The sequence below is a fragment of the Daphnia pulex genome, chromosome 2 (genome assembly GCF_021134715.1).
Source record: "Daphnia pulex isolate KAP4 chromosome 2, ASM2113471v1".
Lineage (NCBI taxonomy): Eukaryota > Metazoa > Arthropoda > Branchiopoda > Diplostraca > Daphniidae > Daphnia > Daphnia pulex.
This window is the reverse complement of record NC_060018.1, coordinates 6,973,000-6,993,733: the sequence shown is the minus strand read 5'-3', so window position 1 is coordinate 6,993,733 and position 20,734 is coordinate 6,973,000. Positions and strand designations below refer to the sequence as shown.

The following is a 20,734-nucleotide window of genomic DNA, read 5'->3' as shown; positions in this document are numbered from 1 at the left end:
AAAAATTGAATTTTTCAATTAGGAATTGCCTTTAAATGGCAACAGTGCTTGATTTCGATCCGTCTGCTTTTGTTTCATATCTTTTCCCAAAAGAAATCAAATAAAAGTTCTAGTTCACTTTACAGGTTAGATAGCAACTTTAAGCTACTTATATTTGATTTTACTTTTATTGTGGATTTTTGTTTGCAGATTTCGGGAGATCGCGATTCCATATCTGTATGCGATAGGCTCATCTTCCAAATTATGGAGCCCCAAAAGCTAAATGACAGTTTCACTTTGCAGTGTCAAAATGAAGAATTTTCTGCTAGACGGGAATCAATTTTTGGAAATTTACCTATTGTAGAACTTGCCCACAAAGAAATACCGGCATTGTCTTCTTCTACGTGTGACATAGTGATAGATGAAGAGAATTCAAAAAACGACGACGTGACGATTTATAAGGGAGAAGAAAGTATGTTTAAAAGGCCCATGCCAAAATTGAAAAAGTCATCCTATCCCCCAAGAAGACAGCATCATTTAAACAGAACCAATACTCCTGATCACAAGAAAAACCCACACAAATGGGTTAAGTACAATTTAGCTGCAACTTCGGATGTTACTGACAAGTCCAACACTGCAGCTGCATTGTCATTCCTCAGGGACCTGGAAGACAGGAAGCGCAAACTTGAAGATGTTGACGAGCCTGCTGATACCTCAGGGAAAATTGTGTTCAAGAAACCTAAAACTTTTGAAGGGCGATCAGAAAAAGGCAAAACATACAGAGATGGGAAACTTGTTATGCCCGCATTTGAGTTTGGTTCTGGATCCAAAAAGCAGAAAGAGAGCAGGAGAAAGTTGAAAGCAAGCATTGAAGGTTCATCACAAACAACAAAAATACAGAGCTGTCTCAGTCACCTGGAAGAAGAAGATGGAGAAGAAGATCATAATACTGATGATAAAAATGGGTAGAAAGTTGTGATTATTGTGTCAATGTGAAGAATAACTCAGTATGATTATGATTTGAATAATTCATGACATAAACCACTCTTGTTTATAGCACCTTGTTTCTTTGGAAAAAAATTACCCAATCCACAGTATTTGTAACTATGTGACCATATGATTTAATAGTTAGTCGAGAAGAAAATTCAGTTTTTGGAACAGGCTTTTTCTGTGATGGTAAATTGTAATACAATTATGGAGAAGCAAATTTCTTAAAAAAATTATCGCGTGTAATTTAAATCGTGCACATCACGTAAACATAACATAAATGCGATCTGTAGACACAACTCATAAACCTGTTATTTTGTGAAGTAATTTATAAGGTTAACGGAAATCGTTCTCACATCCTTGATTGATGGTTAGATTGATAAGATCAAACATTTGAGATGATGAGTCTTCAACTTATTCGAAAATTTCTTGCTACAGTTTGTTCAACCACCAAAATAGCTTTTAAAATAGAAATGAATTGCACACACTTTAGTAGAGATAATAGTCTACAGTTCGATTGCACCAGTTTCTTTAGTGCTATGGCGTTGCATCTACATCTGAACACAAATACCTTTAACAGAAAAAAACAAAAACATTAAAAGATACCCTATCTGCTACGTGAAAAGCGGTGAAAAGATTCATCGATATGAGTCATCAAGCCGTCTTTGAAGTGTGACTAATATTCAAATGATCCAACCGCCAAGCGCTGACATCAAATACAGTCGGGACGAATAATGTGGCATTCGGATTTTCGTTATACGTAATAAGTTACCGCGCAATGGAAGTCAAAATTTCGTTATTAGTCGCTCTCTTTTCCACGTGCTAGCTGGGCAATGTGTCGGCACATTTCGGCACTGGCGTTATAGCCGTCGCCGTCTTAATGATGTGTCGTCGTCGCGGGCCGTGAAGCTCTCTGTACATTTATCAGCACGGACGGCCATGCTATGGGCGGTCATTTGACGGTTTCCGGGGGGCTACACACAGCAGAGCACTTGGAGAGCCAAAGCGGTCGAGCGGATCTATAGACTGCGGCGCATCTTGAACCTCCTTCATATCCCCATCTTTTTTTTTTCTTTTTCCGGATTGGGCGGAATGTAGCGGAACATAACGTATTGCGGCAGCTCCAGACCAACTCAAAGGCGCAAAAAAGCTGCTGGACGTGTGGCGTGGCCAAAGGATTGACGACAGTCCGGCTTTTCGCATCTCCCAGCTGTGACCGACCAGAGATAACAATTACTATTACAATATAGGACATATGTATACATTTACTTTGCACTCATCTGCAGACACGCCCCTTCTTCCCCCCTTTTCTACCCTCCAACAAAAACAGCGCAGAAATTCCAATGTTGCCAACAGAAGGCTGCCGATTCTACAATACTAACACGAGAATTAATTAACACTTTTAGGCACGTTATGAAAAATTTCGATCGTAATAAAAACTTACAAAAAAAAACCTAAAACCTTTTAAAAAATACCTTCGATAAAAATGAGACGATTGTTGTATAATTTGTAATATTATTCATAGAGATGCACGTTTAAAGCCAATTAAATTATCGTCAAAGACTGCGCGCTTATTTTAATGCGGAAACAAAAATTTGTTTTGAAATATTTGAGCTCGTGTCGTCTATTAATCAAATCGAATATTTAAGTTTTTTGAGCGAGTGCTGAAATCGTTGGAAATCTATATGCGCATTTCGGTATGTTTGTTTCTCGCCGGGGTTATCGCTATTATCGAAATTGGTTTAGTCTTCCCGAGATGTAGAAAAAGAAAAAGAAAAATGGAAATACAGTCTAGTCATGTCTCGCTGTGGACTCGGTGATATTCTTTTTTAAAAAAAGAACTTCAAGCGCCTCCCCCCTTTTTTTTAAAAAATAAAAAATAAAAAAAACAAAAAACACGAAATAATTTGAAACAACTTGATGGATGATCAATCGTAGAAACTCGACCCTTTTCTTCTCGCGGTTTAGTCTTACAGTCCGTGGGAGCTTTTTTGAGTTTCTCCCAAAGGGCGACGGAGGAGGAGGAGGACATTACACTTTTTCTTAGCCTAAAGCGCGCCCCGATGCTGAAATGATTGCGCTTGTTGATTGGTAAATGTCGGATGGCTGCCCGGATAAGAGAATGCGACGACCAACGAGAGGAAAGATTTTCTGTGAAAAATCACCGCCGCTCAACGGCGCCGATCGCTTTTGTTCGTCGTGCAGATCTCGGCCATTCAACGACCCGAGTCGCTCCACAATCTCTAATACCCAAAGTCCCGAAAACTGCTGTCTACACCTCATTCCTCCTTATGTCTATTGCATCAGCAATGAAGCGTATTTTTTATGTCGAAATATTTGTGAGGCCTTTTTTTTTCTATTTTCTTTTTTCTTTTTTTTGGGTTTGGTTTTTGTTTTTTCTCTCTCCCTGCTGTGGATGTATATACAGAGACGAAGGGAACGAGTTGAGCTGTGCAGTGTCACCGTCCGCGGCGGTGGCGGCAGGTTGGCCGAGGCACAAAAGAGCCGACGGCTCAGCGAGCGGCCACACGATCTCCCCCCACTTTGCGCTGCTGCGCGGATATGATCCTATAAAGAAGAAGGGAAAAAATCCCCAAAACTATCCAAATATCGATCGCTAATCTTATCTATGGCAATTCCACTTTTTTTTTGGTTTTTCGGCTTACGCATCGAATAGTTGTGAACTTGCCCTACGCAACATTGAAAAATATCGAGCAGCCTTTCAACTCTCTCTCTCCCAAAAGAAAAAACGAATTTGAAATGAAAGTTATATGGTATGGACATTTTTAAACAGCGCCGAATGGGGTCGAACGAGTTTAAGAATCTATAGGATATAACAACTTCCGCCACGTGACCCATCATTACGCCGTTCCCGCATCGCGCGTATGTATGGGCGTGGTCTTGACCACAAGACCTTTCTTCTCTTTCGACCGTTTGAATTTTCACCACTCCGCCGCTCATCAAATTGCGTTCAAACATTCCTGGAAACAAGTGTGATTACAAGCATCTTGCAAGGGCATCACAATAATGCGATCAAAGTTTATCTCGAGTCATTAATTAATTAAGAAACCCAAAAACAATCAACTTATGTGGACTCTCTCGACTATAGCGAAAGGATTTGCCTCGTGTATCTGGTCTAAAAAAGTTAGGATATAATATAACAAAACAAGCTTGGAGGAAGAGAGGGGGGGGGGGCGAGAAAAAAGGCCGCCGCGGTGCTGGATGCTGGACGGCGGCGGCGGGCTGGCGGTGCGTTTGAAAGTTGACTCCGCGTTTGTGGACGAAGAGAAACATCTAAAGAAAGCTGAAAAAGAGACCAGCAGTATATAGTATAACGCGCATAGAGCGGGGGTGAGATGGGGTGGATTTGTTTTCTCAGTTCGTGTGTGCTGAACACTAGTAGGCTGCGACGACCCGACCGTGTCAACCCCCCCATACCCCTCTCTCAGTATATAGATGTATACCAATTAAAAACACCATTCCTTTTTAAAAAGGGGGGAAACCTTTGAAAAGATAGCGTTGAATTGAGATCTGCTATCTTATGTAAGTACACAGCCAAATACTAGCGGTTTCTAATTTTCTCCGATCGTGAATTTGGAATGGATAGTTCCATATAGATTACATTCCCGAGTCTTTTGACACACGGCGTGCCTATATAGATTAAGACCGTGCCGTTTTCTGTTTTTGAATCTGATTTCTTTTTTCTTTCTTTAAATTAATATGATTCTTTATTGAATTTTCCCCCCTTTTCTAAATACTCCGGGACTGAGATCTTCTAGACCGCGCTTGTATAGATGTTATACCGCCGGTCGGTTGAAGTGTCCCCTGCGGTGAAGCGGAACATCGTGATGAGTAGAGAGAGGCTATACACAGAGAGAAAACGATTCTATCAGTTAACGGGACTCGGCATGGGGGCCTGGCCGCCCCAGATAGCAGCGCACAGAGCATCGGAATATTATAACAGCAGGAATATAAGGGTCCAAAATTTCCTATGACTCCAACCACGAAAAAACCTTGTCAATTCATTTCATTCCAATTGGATAAATTCATCGCGTCGATTTTTAGTCCCATTTTAATTTTTAATAATACCTTTGTGTATCCCAAATCAAATTTGTTGCGGGATGTAGCTGGTTTGTCACGGAGGAACGACCACAGGACCGGCGCTAATTAGTTGGTGAACTTGGCGGAATGCGGAGGCAAGGCGACAAGAACAACAACAACAGTCGAGATACGTACGTCGATACCAATCAGCGCAGCGTAGCGGAAAGACCCAGACGAAAATGGGCGTGTAGAGAGAGAGAAGATGTTGCGGCTGTTTCTCGTCACCCGTCTCCATCCATCGGCTCTGCGCGTCGTTTTCTGCTGAAAGATGAGATGATGACGACGACTAGAGAGCCAAATACAGTAGCGCCCTTTCAAAAAAAAAAGACCAGCAATAACATTCAATAGCTTTAGGCAGAGTGTGATTTGTTGGCATCAATGAATAAAACCCTTAAAGTCGCTTATTGTGTCTTCTGCTGCTGCTGTCGGGATTTCATATTCGATTTTTCCGAGAAGCGCCGTCGAAATCGATTTTCGATCTATGAAATCATTTTTTCTTTTTCTTTTTTTTATACCTAATGCATTTCTCATTTGTCTTATATGTCATCAGTGTGACAAGAAAGCAGATAAGACGGATAAGATTCTAATAGTATAACAAAGGCCTAATAAATCTTGGAAAATATACGTCAGCCTTTGTTCGGTATTATACATTATCTCATAGACGAGTTTAGCTCCTTTGGATATAGTTTTTGGCTTATTGTGTAATCGGATGGCGGAAAAGGTTGCGGTGAGCCTTTTCAGGTAGCCGATTTCGTCCATATTATCTCGGCCATATACCTGGGCTGACGGTGGGCGACACTTCACCTGTATATAATAGGCCTCATCGAATGTGTGATCTTATAGATACTTTTTTTTTTTCTTTTTTGGCATTTTTGTTATCTTGGAAGATAAATCAGACACTGGATGTCGGTGAATTCCGAACGCAGTTCTCCAACCAGCGCGAGGCGACGTCGACAAAATTAGTCGCGTTAATATTTTTGTCTTATCAAATCTTTTCCGTTACGTAGCCTACTTACGTAACTGATTTTAGACTTAGACCAGCACTTTGCAACATATTCATTTTCCAATTCGTTCCTGTATAATTGTTTCGTGAATGCAAGGCTAAATATTATCGATAAAATTGAACCATGATTGAACTGTTTTTAGTTGTTGCTTGATTTATTATTTTTCCATCTCAGTTAGAAAACGGAAATGATGGTTACAATTTTTAAATGACTTAAGTATTAAGGGTTTCTCATCCAGAGTGATATTACATGATATACTGTATTTTTTCTTTTTCGAATAGATTTTTAATGTAACTGCTTTGAAAAAAAATTTATTTCGGGAAAATTAAAGTACAGAAAGGCGATCATATACTGGGGATCTGAAAATTGCAAAATTTTAGGATTTGAACAGGATTGCAAGAGACCGAATCACCTCCCAAGCTATGTATACTGATAATCTATGTATAACATAAAGCTATAAAACGCTAAAATATAGACATAAAAAATTATCAGTTCAGCTCATCAGAATAAACGGAGAAATGATTCGCATAGATTTGAACACGGAATGAACAATAATAGACAAAACACATAACACCGACTAGCCTCGGATACTAAAATTGGTGTCAAACGATAAAGTCAGGAGACATCATAGTGACCATCAAATTGGACTTTCATAGCTTCTCCCCCCCCCCTCCACAGCAATAATTGATAATTGTCTGAGTAATAATATTGAAACAGAGGGCAGTTGAAGGTTGTCTAAATGCATGTGGACGTGTGATCAGTGGCTGTATAAATACAAAATACACAAGTCGAGTGCGCGGTGTGATTGATCAGCACTGTGACCTCGCGTTTGAATGGAGTTCAGTCGCCGCGCGCACATCAGCAAATGAAAGCGACGATCTGCTCAGAACAAAAAAAAACAAACAAACTTTGTAACCGCCCTGTTTTCCTATAAATAACTGAGAATACCCAAAGTGTATGGCCACCGGTGCCAGTCAAATTGATAAGGGCAAACCACAACAGGGCAAATAAGTTAGACGGTAGTGTAATGCATTATATGCACGTACTCCACAGACGACGTGCCCATCCGTCCGCCATAAGTATTGAAACAACAAAAAGCAATCCCGATTGGTTTGCATTTATTATAATAAATGTTCTCCTTTTATGCGAAATAACAATTTACTGTTGGGATCTTTAAAAGTATAAACGCAAGTTGCCATAGAAACTTATTTTTAGCATTCAAAATTACGGAAAAATTAATTCTCTATAGTTTAGGCCTATCTTATAGCACTGTAATGGTTAAGAGTAATATATACTGATGTCTTTTTTAAAAACAAAAGAAACGACAATTTCAAAATTAGTTACAGTTCAACTATAATTAGGCAAGACAAAATTTGCATACAGCACGATAAAACGAATACTTACAAGAAATACTAAATTATTCTTTTCAATTTTTTGCGGCTGAATTCGACTAAAAGAATCTCGGGAAAATGAAACCAATTATTTTTTATTTGCCATATCCATTTGATTATGTAATATGTTAACCTATTTCCCGTCACCCAATAGAAATAATACTAATGAAACACCGATTATTATTAGTCATGAAATAAGAAAGAGTTTAATAGATTTTTGCTGTGTTGGAAATGGAATCACAATGTGGCGATAAAAGTGTCGCCGCGTACCCGACGGAAACCTATTGGTCGACTCGAGAGCCAATCGGAGCCCATCTCCCGGCGATACACAAAACACACGCCGCGCACACGCGCTGCTGCTGCTGCGGCCCCTCTTGTTTCGCCTTTATAACTTGTGGCCGCACCGACGCAGTGGGAGTTAGTCGAACGAGATCAGAGTTCGAGGAAGCAAGTGCCGACGACGCAGCCGCATTGACTGTCGAATATTACGTACGCATGTGTGTGTAGTCACCGCCACCATTTTCCTTTGTGCAATCAAAATTTTTCGTGAATCCAAAATTTCGGCCGTCGGATTTCCACATTTTTTTAAAAATTGCCAACAGTTTTGAACGTCAGACAGTTTCCAGTTAGTAGGTCCTTTAATCAGCATGAGCCCATTTGATAGACCATCAATTATTACATATTGATTATATAGGCTTTGATTATTGTTGTGAATTAACTGGCCAAATTGACATTCGACCGAGATTGTTATCTAACGGCTGTGTCTGTCCGGAGCCTTAACCCCGACATTTTGACACGACAGACATTGACGTCAACAAGGATGGATACGTGCTCCTATCAGCATCCATCGGATGCCGAACTGGCGTCGGTCATCAAAATGAAGATGAGTTTGCCGGTGATTTCGTCGGCCGCCGGTTCATCGTCGCTGCACCATCACCACAGCAGCAGCAGCAGCCGGGCTACGTCCATTATGCAACTGGCTCAGCAGCATTTACCCAAGTCGGATATTGGCAATGCCGTTGCCAAGGTTTTGCAGGGCTACGACTGGAGCCTCGTCCCGCTGGCCAGCAGGTAAGACCAGCATCGATACAAGACAAACAAAATCTTTATCTTTAATATTTTAGTTTATATAAGGCCGGTAGATTATAGAGTATAGGCCTGAAAAGAAGAGCCTCTATTTGCGGTTATAAGCGTGAAATCAATTGTCAGATGTAGAAACTATTTGTTATATGAACATGCAGCTACATCATGTAACAAGCTGTAATAGTGCTTATCTGAAGTGATTTTTCCTGGCGCTGTTTCATATTTTTCTTGATTTTATTATCTTCTGATTTATCATTTTTATTGATATTGGCTATACCATCACATAGACGTTACAAGTGCAACAAAAACAATCGCTTTCAATGTATAGTCTACGGTGACAAAATGCACATTCGTTTATAGCCACCCTTGAAATTAAATAGTCAAAATCATCTGGTGCATTATGATTGAGGTGCGTGATGATTATCTAAAAGGTTAACCGGTACATTATATACCGGTGCACCATAATAATAGTATTCATGCATTGTGCTGATACTATATACGGACCACGTCATCTTTGCTGGGTTATTGGATACATCTCCTCCCACCTAATCGGAACTAATGACGCATATTATCGCCGACTCCTTTAAATGCTCTTTAATCCGAATATTCATTCAATGTTAAAGACTGCATAGCTACCGGCCTATCAATCTAGAGCAACTTTCTATGTTATAGCTCAACTATTTCAATAAATCCTTTGACATTTCCAGCAGGTCTAACCCGGAAAAGAGGGACACTCACGTCAAGCGACCCATGAACGCGTTCATGGTCTGGGCTCAAGAAGCTCGCCGGCAATTAGCCGACCAGTACCCGCAGTTGCACAACGCCGAGTTGAGCAAAACCCTCGGCCGACTATGGAGGTAAAAATAAACGACAAATTTCTTCATTGTATTAGGCTACAAAGTGCAATGTCCAATCGTTTTCCGTCGTTTGTTTCATTCGAATGTGTGGAGTACATCACGTAGGCAAAAAATAGAAAGGGAAATGCCTATGGGTGTGGGTTGATGTGCTATGCTGTGGCCCGTCTGGCTTTTTTGTAATAACAATAGCCAATCAGGCTGATCGTCAGCGCAGGGCTATATATGAGCGGCGCTGTTTGAACTTGATAACAGTTCTGTTTGGCTGATTAACCGCTCTGGCGTGTTGGTTCTTACGGTTGACTGCTCGGCTTTGGCGGGCCGTGTGTGTCTCTGTAGCCCATACTGGCGCCGCTGGAATGTCAACAACAACTGGCCGGGCCAGGCCGGGCCGGTCAGCCGTTGCAATCTTTTGTTGAGCTTTGTACGAATTCAACTTGGAATCAGTCTTTATTTACACCCGTGTGTTCCTACAGAGAGTCAACGCTGGTCAAATCGAAATTTATTATGTTAAGGCCTGTAAAATACTTTCACACTTGCATCGCCTTTGGCTGCACCCCGCACGCTTAGAATTTTGATTGAGTTAGATTTATACGACGAGATTATGCAAATTGTTTGTAAAATTGGGCTGAATCTTTATCTAGGCCTATCATTTGGAATTGAGCTAAAGGCGTGAATAATTGAATTATGAAAATAAGTTGCAGACACTCCCGAAAGCGGGAGAAAAATCGAGACAATTTCCAATCTCTAAAAAGTGCCAAATGGTTGAATAAGGAAAACAGGGAAAACCCAAGTTTTTAATAAAAACCTAAAGGAGTTCTACCCCCTCACTCATGTCGTAATTCATATAGAGATATGCAGTAGACTAGTCTGTTTATCCCAGATCAAAGTACGATAATTATTCTCGAAATCTTAGATTTAGTCGGTTTTTTTAATTTGGTAAAAAAGGCCATCAATCTGAAAACCGTTCAAAATAATAGTTAACAATCAATCGAGTCTGCAATAACAAAAATTCAGAAAACCTTTGACCCGAAAGATCGCAGATATGAGATCCACGTGCACACGTCAATAAATATCATTATCCCGCCATATATAATTAATTCCTTCCTGTGTACTGATGATTACGCAACATTCTAAAGCCACGTTTGTATATGGACGCTATAGAAAACGGATGGCCGTCAGGCGAATTTAAAAACCCCATCAGTGCTGAACATCCCGATTTCAGTAATAATTTAGCTACATGTACACTTTGTATGGATGGGCGCGCACGCCCGCATGTAAAGTGGTGGTGGCCGTCCGCCTTTTCTCTGCTGTTGATATTCGTCCCCCCCCCCCCACCCACCTATACTACCCCCGCGCTCGTTTCCCAACCGGAATAATCCCCAGCAGCTCAGAGCCAACGTCGCCCGAATCATCATCCATCACTCGTCTGCTGTCATATGGGAATGAAATTCCGATACTAGTAGACGTCGCCGATCCATCGACGACCGCAAGTGTGTATCCGCTGCTGCTGTTGACCCGCGGCAGTAGCAGCGTAATAGAATCCAGGAGCAGGTAGAGAGACTGAAATCGGGGGCTACTATCCGATAAATGATGATGGTCAAAAGGGATCCAGTCCGTTCGATTGATTGCCACATGCCAAGCGACCATCGATGGTCATGTATCAGTCAGGCCGAACATGGCGTTGTGTGTGTGGCCGGCCGGGGCGGCGGCGGTGGTGGCCGTTCACAGCGGCGACAGCAGTAGCAGTAGCGGCAAAGTTTGAGTATGAGAATGCTTTCTGTATAGTAGTAGCTCTTCTTCTTTTTTCTTCTTTCATGTTGCTGCTCCCGAACAACCGGAGCTGACATATCATCGCGCTACTGATGACCTCCATTAAAAGCATTATTTGGCAGCAGCAGCAGAGCTTCTATTCTTTTTCTTTTTCTTCTTTTTTCTTTTTCCTCCGGCGCGTCTGATATGTTCAGATGCTGTCGTCTCTCTCTCTCAGTCGTCCCCCATCTCATACGGACCCCTTTGAGACTTTGACGCGACTCATCTATAAAATACCAACAGCGACAGAATAAGAGAGAGAGAGAGACTTTCGATGAAATAGAAACGAAAAAAAGAAATCAAAAAGAAAAAAAAGGATTCGACACGATAGAAAAGGTCTGACCGCGTGGTTGAGGGGATATCCATCAACAATAAGTAGTTACTTCCATGCATGGCCACTAATGCTATATTATGTTGGCTACCGTTTCGGAAAGGAAAGAAACAAAAATAAAAACCCCAAAAAGACAAACAACAAAAAAAAACCAAAAAAGAAAAGAAAAGAAAAGAAGATAAAAAAGGAGAGATGCATTTTCCCAGCAGCAGCAGCGTCGAATAAAACGATAGCTCCCGATTTCTATACAACAAAATCTGCTCGCAATCTGACTTTCAAATCGAAAGAAGAATATCATTTGTAAAAGTCTCGCGCACTCCACCCTCACATCCTTCTTCCAACCGAGCGGGTTCTTCTGCGCTATAGCTGGACTATAGCTGCTGCTAGCTGGACTATTATACACAAGAAACAACTCGAATTCAATTCCAGTAGCCGGATCCTCTGTTACATGCTGCTGTCTCTCCTTTTTGACTTTGACGACTCTCAGAGAAAATAGCGCCCGATAGGAAAGAGCTCTAGGGCCTCAATATAGGCGGTACATAATGTATAGAGAGAGAGAGTTCAGAAATCGATGCAAACGCCCAGTTTATATATATATATTGACAAGAAAGAAAAAGAAAGACAGGGGGTCGCGGAGGTCTGCTGATGTCGGAGGGCTCAGATCTGTGTGTGTGTGTGTGTGTGTGTGTGTTGGCTGCGTGTTTACCAATCGTGTGCGTGTGTGTGTGTGTAAGCGCATCCGTCAGCGGCTTCTTTTCACGTCGGCTAATCTTTCCCCTCGCCGTGGCCCGCCGCCCCTTTTTTCTTTCGCTTTCTGCTGTCCGGCCTCCTTCTTGTCCGGCCCCACCGAGACGGCCATGCAACACCCTCCTCCCCCGCCTATAGAACCACTCTTTGCCACCGAACGAGCACCACCGGCCATTGCAAAAGGCTTTTGTCACGAGCCGAATAGTAGTGCTTCATCAACATGGGATTGCAATCCATGTTCTATCTAGAGCAATAATAACAGCAAATATGAAATGCAAAGGTCCAACTTTTTTTTCAAATCAAAGCCCTTTGGCCCAGCCGATTGACTCTAACGGGTATAGCTAATATGTAGTGGCTGCTGTATACCAAAAGGCGCGGTATCTCCAACACTCATCGGCAGCTGATAAACCAGATATACAGTAGTTGTGAACCCAACTTCCTGAACAAGTGTATAGATACACCCGACGCAAATAGTATTGAACAAATACGGCTAGAAAAATGAATTAAATTTGTATTTTTAAAATGTTTTTTTTTTTTTTTTTCCTAAAAGGCGATATAATTTCATAATTTCTCCCTTTTTTCAGTCGATACTTCCTGCGCTATTATAATCTTAGATTATAGTCGATTATGTCTTTATAGACAATTTAATCTATCATCGCGCTTATTTAACCCTTAATCCGTTGTGGTGCAAAATCAAGTTGGAGTTGCTGACAACATACTCTCACTAGGCCTATATACTACATTTAGAATAACGAAGATGATTTTTTACAGTAATTGATATTGGCCTGATATTATAAAATAAATTTCATAACTTTAAGCGCTCATCTATTCATCGAACGCGGGCCTAGAGACGACCCGAGAAGGTTAATTTATTACATTTGCACCGAAAAGACGTTTGGGTGAATCATTCGTTACTTGTAGCTGCTACCGCCAGACCCCAATAAGAATTCACGAGAATTCCGCATATGACATTAATGCAAAGTTCTATAATGTATGCAATTATTCATACCACAGATAATGTAATTTATAATAAAATGGACAATGTGTAATTCTGGGGGCATTGTGGATATATTTTCATTTTTCAAACGAACAAGGTTCTGGAATGGCCAGACAGATATCGAAGGCAGTTACAGTTGCTACACAGAAGGAAGAATTTAAAAAAAAAAAATATAGAATTTTCCCCAAACAAAAATGCACCATGAAAATGTTGCACAATATTGACTGGGAAAGCAGAGAATTTCGTGTAGGGTGAAGGTCTAGCGATAAGTTGTTTTTCACCCATCAAAAATATAGACTAAATAGAAAACCTAACAAATTTTGAAAGAGTTGAATCGACAAGAAAAGCGATTATGAAACGGAAACATACTAGAAGATGCACGTGTCGCAATGCACGAAGCTGTCGGTTTCAATCTTTCGACATGTTTTGAAGTCAAAGTTGCTGATAATTATCAGTTGGATTTGAGATGATAAACTTCGTTCCAAGCTCATAGAGATGTGATTCCACTTGCTTTAGGGTACGACCAAACATTTTTTTATCCTCCGTCGTTATTTTATCCAGACAGGAAAAGAAAAAAGAGAACGACGACGAAGGTCGAAAGTGTCGGCCGATGAGTCCTGTGTGTTGCTCGCGTAACCTAAACCCGTAAACCGTCAACCATCAACAGTCGAGCGCCTCATCGCCCCGACACCCAATGACATTTCCAGTATACAATAGGCGAGGGTTGGGAGCTAGAGAGAGAGAGCCGGGCTGGACAGCAATCAGTCGAGAGTTCCGTTGTTTATACATATACCGCCCGTGACAACTTGTCCCAAACATCAGACCCCACGACCCTATACTCTCCGCTCATCTTTTTGTGTTGTTTACATTTCCAGTAATATGCTGAAATTTCTTATTTAAAAAAAATGAACTACTACTTATTTTTCCATTACAACAACAACAACCAAAAAATGAAAACAACAATTTCAGAAAGTATTGGGAGGCAGAAAAAAGTTGGTGGAAAGATCAAACGTATATAGCAGAACAATGTTCGGAGAACCCACGCAACAGCCTATGGAGCCACGTCATGCTGGAACATTTCGGGAGTCAGTCACAGCACAGCATTCCGGACGTCATTTGTTGACACAGTCGATGTGCTGCTGCTGGATGAGAGCTGCAAAAGAAAAATGGAGGGAACGAATAACAGGAATAACATTCCAATAGGCGTATTCCCAAATAATATGTGAACATGTTTTTTCAGAGAGAAGACGGTACGACACACACAACATCAATGCAACGGTCAAGTGCACAGTCAATAGTTTTCTATATACCAACACCCATTCAGGCCTACTATATACACTTTCTTTCCATTTTTTGGTGTTGTCTGTTGGTTGACATTCTTTTATTGTCTTTTCAAAACTCTCTCCCCGACGACTACTATATATCTTTTGCCTTGGATGACCTCGCAAGCACTTCGTGACTTTAAGGCGCGGCCAGCCGATCTCTTTCTTTATACACTGCAGCAGCTGATGCCGGAGACCTACCAAGTAGAGTCGCATCAAGTGCTGGGCAAGTGCGCCCTAATGGGACGCCTTTCACTCCCCTTTCAATCTCCCGAGAAACTCATCCGCACCGAAAAAAAAGTATTCACACAAAAAGAAAATGAAAAAAAGTGCTGGCCGAAAAAGGTCACGACACGCTTGAGTTGACGTTCAACGACTCGGCTCGTCGTCATAATTTCACCGAAGCTCTTGAGCTTTTTACTCGACAACAGATTTCTATGGAAACTGTATGCGTTTTGTGTTGTGGTATCTTTTACACAACGGCTGTGTGTGGGTCAGGGGAATTTTCTGGGACTTCCTGGAAAGTTCCCAGATGGATAGGCGACTATATAGGCAACTGTACATATCTTGTTTTGATGCAAGATGCGTTGAAAGATATTAAAAATGATTTCTTTCATGAATTAACTGCGATTGGCTAATCAAGACTCCATCACGTGCATCAATGAAAAGAAGGGGAGCTATTATATGAGAGTAAGACGTATTTGTGGATCGAATGGAACTGTCGCAGATGAAAGGACGTTTGTTTGTGGTTATTTGATCACGTAGGTAGTCGACAGATTCCTATGGTCTTTGAAATAATAGGGCCTATGTGAGTATGTGCCTACGTGACTTCGACCAGCAATCATCATCGGGTCATATTCCAATTTGGTGTCAAGGGTTTTTCTTTTTTGAACTGATTATAGTTTATCGCATATACGTATTGATGTCTTGGGAGAGTGTCAGCTGTCCCAACAATTAAAGGTACACCCCCAAGTACTTACACGTGTGTCCTTGTGCGTCCACACTTCAGATATTACAGAAATACCTGATGCAAATAAAACCTTTTTCCATTCATCGTCTAAGGTTCAATTCCTTATAGCCACACCCGTGAAATAATTAAAAATGAAACAAATTTAATTAATGATTAATGAAATTGTTTTTTTAATTTGTCTCAGGGTGTTGAGTGACGACGACAAGAGACCGTTTGTTAAACAGGCCGAGCGGCTACGGGAGCTTCACAAGCAAGAGCACCCCGATTACAAATATCAGCCGCGGCGACGCAAAATTGCCGGCGCCAAATCGTCGCAAATGCCTTTACCCCCGTCGAGCAGCGCCGCCAGCTCCGTGGTCAACGCTGCGACAAAAACACGCTTGAAGAATCATCACCATTCTTCAACAAGGTGATTGTATTTGATTGCACTTTTTTAGACTTATAAAAACTCGTTCAATAAGAAACGATTTTCTTTGCTTATTGTTAAGTCACTTTTTTTCGGGGGATTCTACAAGGAGATTTAATGGAGCTTTAGGCGACATTCATTTTGATGAGAATTAATTTTGAATGTGTTATAAATGAAATGATTTGAAGGATTCAAAAAGAGCGCGATTCATCTCGTACCGGACCCAAGCCTAGCGGTAGTAAATTAAGGAGCCACTCCCGCTCAGTGATGAAGGGGACGGCCTCGCCTACAACTCCAACGTCGTCATCGAACCGAAATACTGGTGAGCCTCTTTGATTTTATTTGACTATAATCCAACCTCTTATTGTGTACTGAAATAGCCACGCATTAATCTATAGCCAAATCTAGCGCTTTTATTAGCAATCTGTTGGTTGCGTAATAACAAAAGCGGTTATCGCCAATATCAAGTTTCATTTTTCCTTTTTGATTGACCTCAGGAATCGAAGCGAACAGTCATAAAATTAGCGCTAATCACGCAACTGTTTCGTCACAATCGCCATCGACTGCGACATTAGATCGCCGGGTTCCTTTGACCGACGGCCTCGTCGAACACCCTCACATGCTAAACAGTCGTGGAGTGACATCAGGTCAGTTAATTACTAATTTCATGAAATTCACAGCAAAATCAAACATAGGCCTAAATTTCAAAAACAAAATTACCCGTTGCGAAACAATCGATTTCAAAATTGAATTCGATTTCAAGTTTCAGCAATCGCTGACTTAAATATTTCTTAAAACGTGAACGATTTCCTATTTCAGAGACGGGTTGCAAAAGTTATTCCAATGTTAACGGTGCCGACATGTTGTGCAACGAAGTCTCGGCGCCTGCTGCCGATCAAGAAGAATACAACCTCTACTTTCAACACGATGCCTCAGCTCTTGCAGGCGTGCCTTCGGGAATTGAGACCGGAGCGTTCAACAACCACGTACCCGTCTCGACCACCTACTCTCATTCCAGCTACCCTTCCACCATCCCCGTCTCCGTCGCCTCTAACAATTGCATGTACGAGCAACACGCTTACCTGGATCATCAAAACGGAGGAGTTTACCTGCCGTGGTCTCACACGCCAAACAACGTGGGGGCCTTGCTCCAGCGGACTTACCACTACGGCAATTCCAGCATCAACGGTTACGGGCCTCCGCAGCAGCAACAGCAGCAGCAGCAACCGACGTCACCCGAAGATCGAAGCGATTCCGCCCAATCTTACGTCTCATCTCCTCCGAGCTGCACGTCGTTGCATTCGCCGGTCCCGTCGCCAGCCGCAGTCGCTGCTGTGGCCAGCACGAATTTCACCTACAGTAGCTGCAGCAGCAGCCGCAGCAACAGCAACTGCAACAGTCCCGCTGGCCAACAGGCTCAACATCAGTCCAGCAGCTACCAGGAGCTTTACTCACCGGTAGTTGGAAATTAACATCAAATATGGTTTCTTTGATTAATAAAAAGAATGGTGGACTTTCTTTTATTTTTTAAGCGTTCTCAATCTGTTGGCGGAACGATGAGTGTCTCGCAACAACAGCTGGAACATCCTGGAACGACAAGAAGTGCGACGGCCGTCGACGCCAATTCTGCTCACTATTTTTACGGCCACAACTCGCCGGTAGCGGGAAATTCGGTCGCCCCTAACGTTGTGGACGGCTATCAGCAACATCAGACTTACTTACCCTCGGTGCCGACGACATCTTCGGCGACAAAGACCAGCGGAGCGACGACAACCAGCATATTTTCAGGTGGCATGGAATCGTGGCTTAGCTACATCTAACCAAAAAAACATATTCGAAACTGTAAAGAAAAAACAAAATAATCGGACTCGCCAACCAAATGAAAAATTGCGTTTATCGCTTATTTTAAAAAAATTAGAAAAAACAAAAAACATTTATACTATTCTCCCCAAAATTAATCCAAATATATCAATTGTAACGTACAAGCTGTTTTAAAAATAGGGGTACAAATACAGCGAGTACGTTTAATTTTTTTTATTTTTACATTCGACATTTGTGTGCACACGCTTTGTAAAGGAGAAAGTCTTTCTTATATTTCGAAACCGGAAAAATGACCGATCGAAGCCAACTTACGTAATCTTTCAAAAATTGGGTTATCGCAATTACAAGGCTGATTCTCAGCTAGAGAAATGCATAATTGCATATCTATGTGTATATAGGAAAAAAAAACGAGCTGGCAGTAAATTTATTGAATTCCCAAAGATATTTTATCATTATTAATACAAATAGATCGAGCCCTTCTTCCTTTTTTTAAATTATTTTATTCTTTTAAAAAACGGTCTACTAGATGAAATCTGGTTTAACACGATTGTTGAGTGTTTCCTACCTCATCTTTACAATGAAAAAGATTTGTTAGTTTTGACAAGTATTGCCGTTCAAAGAATACTGTAAGCCTCTCTGAAGTCCTTTTCGTAGGTTCGTGTGTTTTATTGGGCCCAATTTCAGAATCAAGAAAATTGTTCGTAATCTTTACAGACGGACAAAGCTCTGCCACCTGAAAAGTGGCTGTACTTTTCTATGCTGCGCTATTAAATCCCATTCAGCTCACATCGATTCAGTTACATGTCTGAATTTCAAATATTTAGTTAAACCATGTTTTTGTAAACGTCAGGCAAAGCATAAGTAACTGGAAAAGAATAAGTTTATAGACATCAAACGTTGCTTAATTAATAAAATTTTTATACTACGAAAGTTTTTCTTTTACCTTCTTCATCTACCAAACCATAAAAAGAAAAAAAAATCTAAGCCCTATTATAGCGCAGTGCCGAACTCAGTCGAATTCATCGAGCCCATAACAATAGCTGACAATAGTTACGCCCTTTGATAATACTCCAAGCCCAATAAATCAATAATGATATTGAAAGGTACTACCTGGTTGCCGCACTAATACTTTACGATTGAAAACTAAAATTGTATTTGCTGGATTCTAGCCAAAAGGTTCGGGTTTCAATAAATGATGTTTTTTCAAAAATTCGTTTTCGGTAAATACTCTGGGAGCGACCGTAAATGAGGTAACACACTGAGTGAGAGCGAAAGTCTGCTCAAATCATCGTGAAACGTCATTTTCGGTACTGTGTTCTCTTATTTCTTTTTTGTCTATTTTGGTTTTGTATAGCATACCATCAGAAGGCTAAATAAAGTTTCTCTTATACCAAGAAGAGCCTGAAAGCTCCTCTACGCCTTAATAAAGAAAAGTTGAAATGCATTGCAAACATGATTATTGGTCAGTTTTCTTTAGTGACAAAAATCCGCTTCTATGTATTTTTTATCCCCCCCCCCCTCCATGAACAAAAACTAAATATACGAAGAATTCTTCCCTATTATTTTGTTTCCAAAAACCCACGTTTAAATTAGTCGGTTCACTGTATCTCTGAAATCTTAGTTTGGACTTTGGATGACGGCTAAAAATACAAACGATTTGTTTTCAATTTTGCCCGTCGTAAAAAAATCTGTTTGATATGTAAGAGTTATGTAACCCTTGAAATGTATCTGCTTAAAATCGGCCCACAGGCATACAGGCAAAAAGTGAATTCTTATATGTGAACAAAATCGCAAGAGCTAAACGGAAACATTTTCTGCACATTTTGGAACTTAGTAGCGTGTGATAGATTCTGTGAACATGCACATGGAAGCTCGTCATTGCTGGTAAGTATATATCGATTTCACGTTTAAACAATTCGGCTCAGCAGCGTGCCTTGGCTGTTTGCTATTTGGGTCTTGGGTGTCTGTTTCTCGTCGATGTCACTTCCGGTGTGGAACTTTTTGGTGTTCTGCCTTCAGAAAGCACGTTAAAGCTCAATACTTTCCTCCTAAGCTCGTCTCTGCTTAATGACATGTTTACACGTGCCGTTGCAACAATAACCCATGGAACACAGAAGTTTTCAGTGCATCAGTGAAGAAAAATATGACTGTATTGAAAGGATCTGTAATCACACGTCATCAAGATAAGCTTGAACATCTTTGAGGATACGTTTAAAGTTTTCCTGGATGTCAATCGTCCCATCAAGATATTGGATTTGATCGGCGAAGCCTTCCTGACGCATTTCTTTCAAATGTACAAGATACATGGGCCACGCTACTTCAGTGAAATATGTTGGCTGGTCTGGGATGTTGTATGAGGTCCTCCTTCGGCGACGAGCAAGGCACTCTTCAAACGGAAGTGTCAGAAAGTACTTTAAATCGCAGAGTTCAGCTAGTGGAGGATAGTTGAAGATGAGAAATCCGTCAATAACGAGCAGGTTTTCTGTTGGCAGTTTTTCGTTTGAATACGCGTCGATAGTCTCTTTCACTTTGCGCGTCATGGAAACCATGTCGATACTCTCAAGAGAATCCCAGTTGGGGAGGCCTGGCTCTTTAGATAGCGACTCATCGGGGGGGAAATAGAAGTCGTCTTGGCATATGAACTTTGCTCTTGGAAATGTAGACTTTAACAGACTGGCGATCGATGATTTACCACCACATGTTACACCTGTTGGCAAAAGAACATTTTAAATTATTATGTGAGCATAGCATTACACAATTATGTAATTACCTGATATACCGACTGTCAACATTCTCCTTCCAACTTGCCTAAGATTTTGTAATGAATTCATGAAGACTAAGATTATTGAAATTTCATGAGCCAAAGTGCATACACAGATAATACAGTCACCATCACACTCAGAACAGATAAGGGAACACCAATGGCATA

The 20,734-nt window shown here is 41.1% G+C and overlaps 3 protein-coding genes across 4 annotated transcripts; 2 read left to right on the top strand and 1 right to left on the bottom strand.

The window, feature by feature from the left end:
* Positions 1 to 28: 28 nt before the first annotated feature.
* On the top strand, positions 29 to 1,186 carry LOC124188575 (protein TSSC4-like). The gene is made up of 2 exons (XM_046581303.1): positions 29 to 125; positions 190 to 1,186. The coding sequence occupies exon 2, from the start codon at positions 244 to 246 to the stop codon at positions 946 to 948; it is 705 nt and encodes a 234-aa protein (XP_046437259.1). The 5' UTR covers positions 29 to 125; positions 190 to 243; the 3' UTR covers positions 949 to 1,186.
* A 6,689-nt stretch (positions 1,187 to 7,875) lies between these two features.
* On the top strand, positions 7,876 to 19,536 carry LOC124188567 (transcription factor Sox-10-like). 2 transcript variants are annotated; one of them, XM_046581291.1, is made up of 7 exons: positions 7,876 to 8,533; positions 9,253 to 9,402; positions 15,763 to 15,987; positions 16,173 to 16,306; positions 16,482 to 16,631; positions 16,804 to 17,441; positions 17,517 to 19,524. In XM_046581291.1, exons 1-7 carry the CDS (start codon positions 8,283 to 8,285, stop codon positions 17,802 to 17,804), a joined length of 1,836 nt encoding a protein of 611 aa, XP_046437247.1. In that variant the 5' UTR covers positions 7,876 to 8,282; the 3' UTR covers positions 17,805 to 19,524. The 2 variants fall into 2 exon arrangements, with proteins under 2 accessions (XP_046437247.1, XP_046437248.1); XM_046581292.1 differs by having other exon boundaries at positions 7,883 to 8,533; positions 9,256 to 9,402; positions 17,517 to 19,536.
* A 397-nt stretch (positions 19,537 to 19,933) lies between these two features.
* LOC124188572 (nicotinamide riboside kinase 2-like) lies at positions 19,934 to 20,711 on the bottom strand. The gene is made up of 2 exons (XM_046581301.1): positions 20,576 to 20,711; positions 19,934 to 20,512 (listed from the first exon to the last, which is right to left on the bottom strand). Exons 1-2 carry the CDS (start codon positions 20,634 to 20,636, stop codon positions 19,974 to 19,976), a joined length of 600 nt encoding a protein of 199 aa, XP_046437257.1. The 5' UTR covers positions 20,637 to 20,711; the 3' UTR covers positions 19,934 to 19,973.
* Between the last annotated feature and the right edge of the window lie 23 nt (positions 20,712 to 20,734).

Excerpts from the sequence above, each read along its gene's own strand:
- LOC124188575 (XM_046581303.1), top strand. The coding sequence starts at position 244 with ATGGAGCCCCAAAAGCTAAATGACAGTTTCACTTTGCAGTGTCAAAAT.
- LOC124188567 (XM_046581291.1), top strand. The coding sequence starts at position 8,283 with ATGGATACGTGCTCCTATCAGCATCCATCGGATGCCGAACTGGCGTCG. Across the intron at positions 8,534-9,252 it reads CTCGTCCCGCTGGCCAGCAG|CAGGTCTAACCCGGAAAAGA; the intron begins GTAAGACCAGCA and ends TGACATTTCCAG. Across the intron at positions 17,442-17,516 it reads ACCAGGAGCTTTACTCACCG|CGTTCTCAATCTGTTGGCGG; the intron begins GTAGTTGGAAAT and ends TTATTTTTTAAG.
- LOC124188572 (XM_046581301.1), bottom strand. The coding sequence starts at position 20,636 with ATGAATTCATTACAAAATCTTAGGCAAGTTGGAAGGAGAATGTTGACA. Across the intron at positions 20,513-20,575 it reads GTTGACAGTCGGTATATCAG|GTGTAACATGTGGTGGTAAA; the intron begins GTAATTACATAA and ends TTTTGCCAACAG.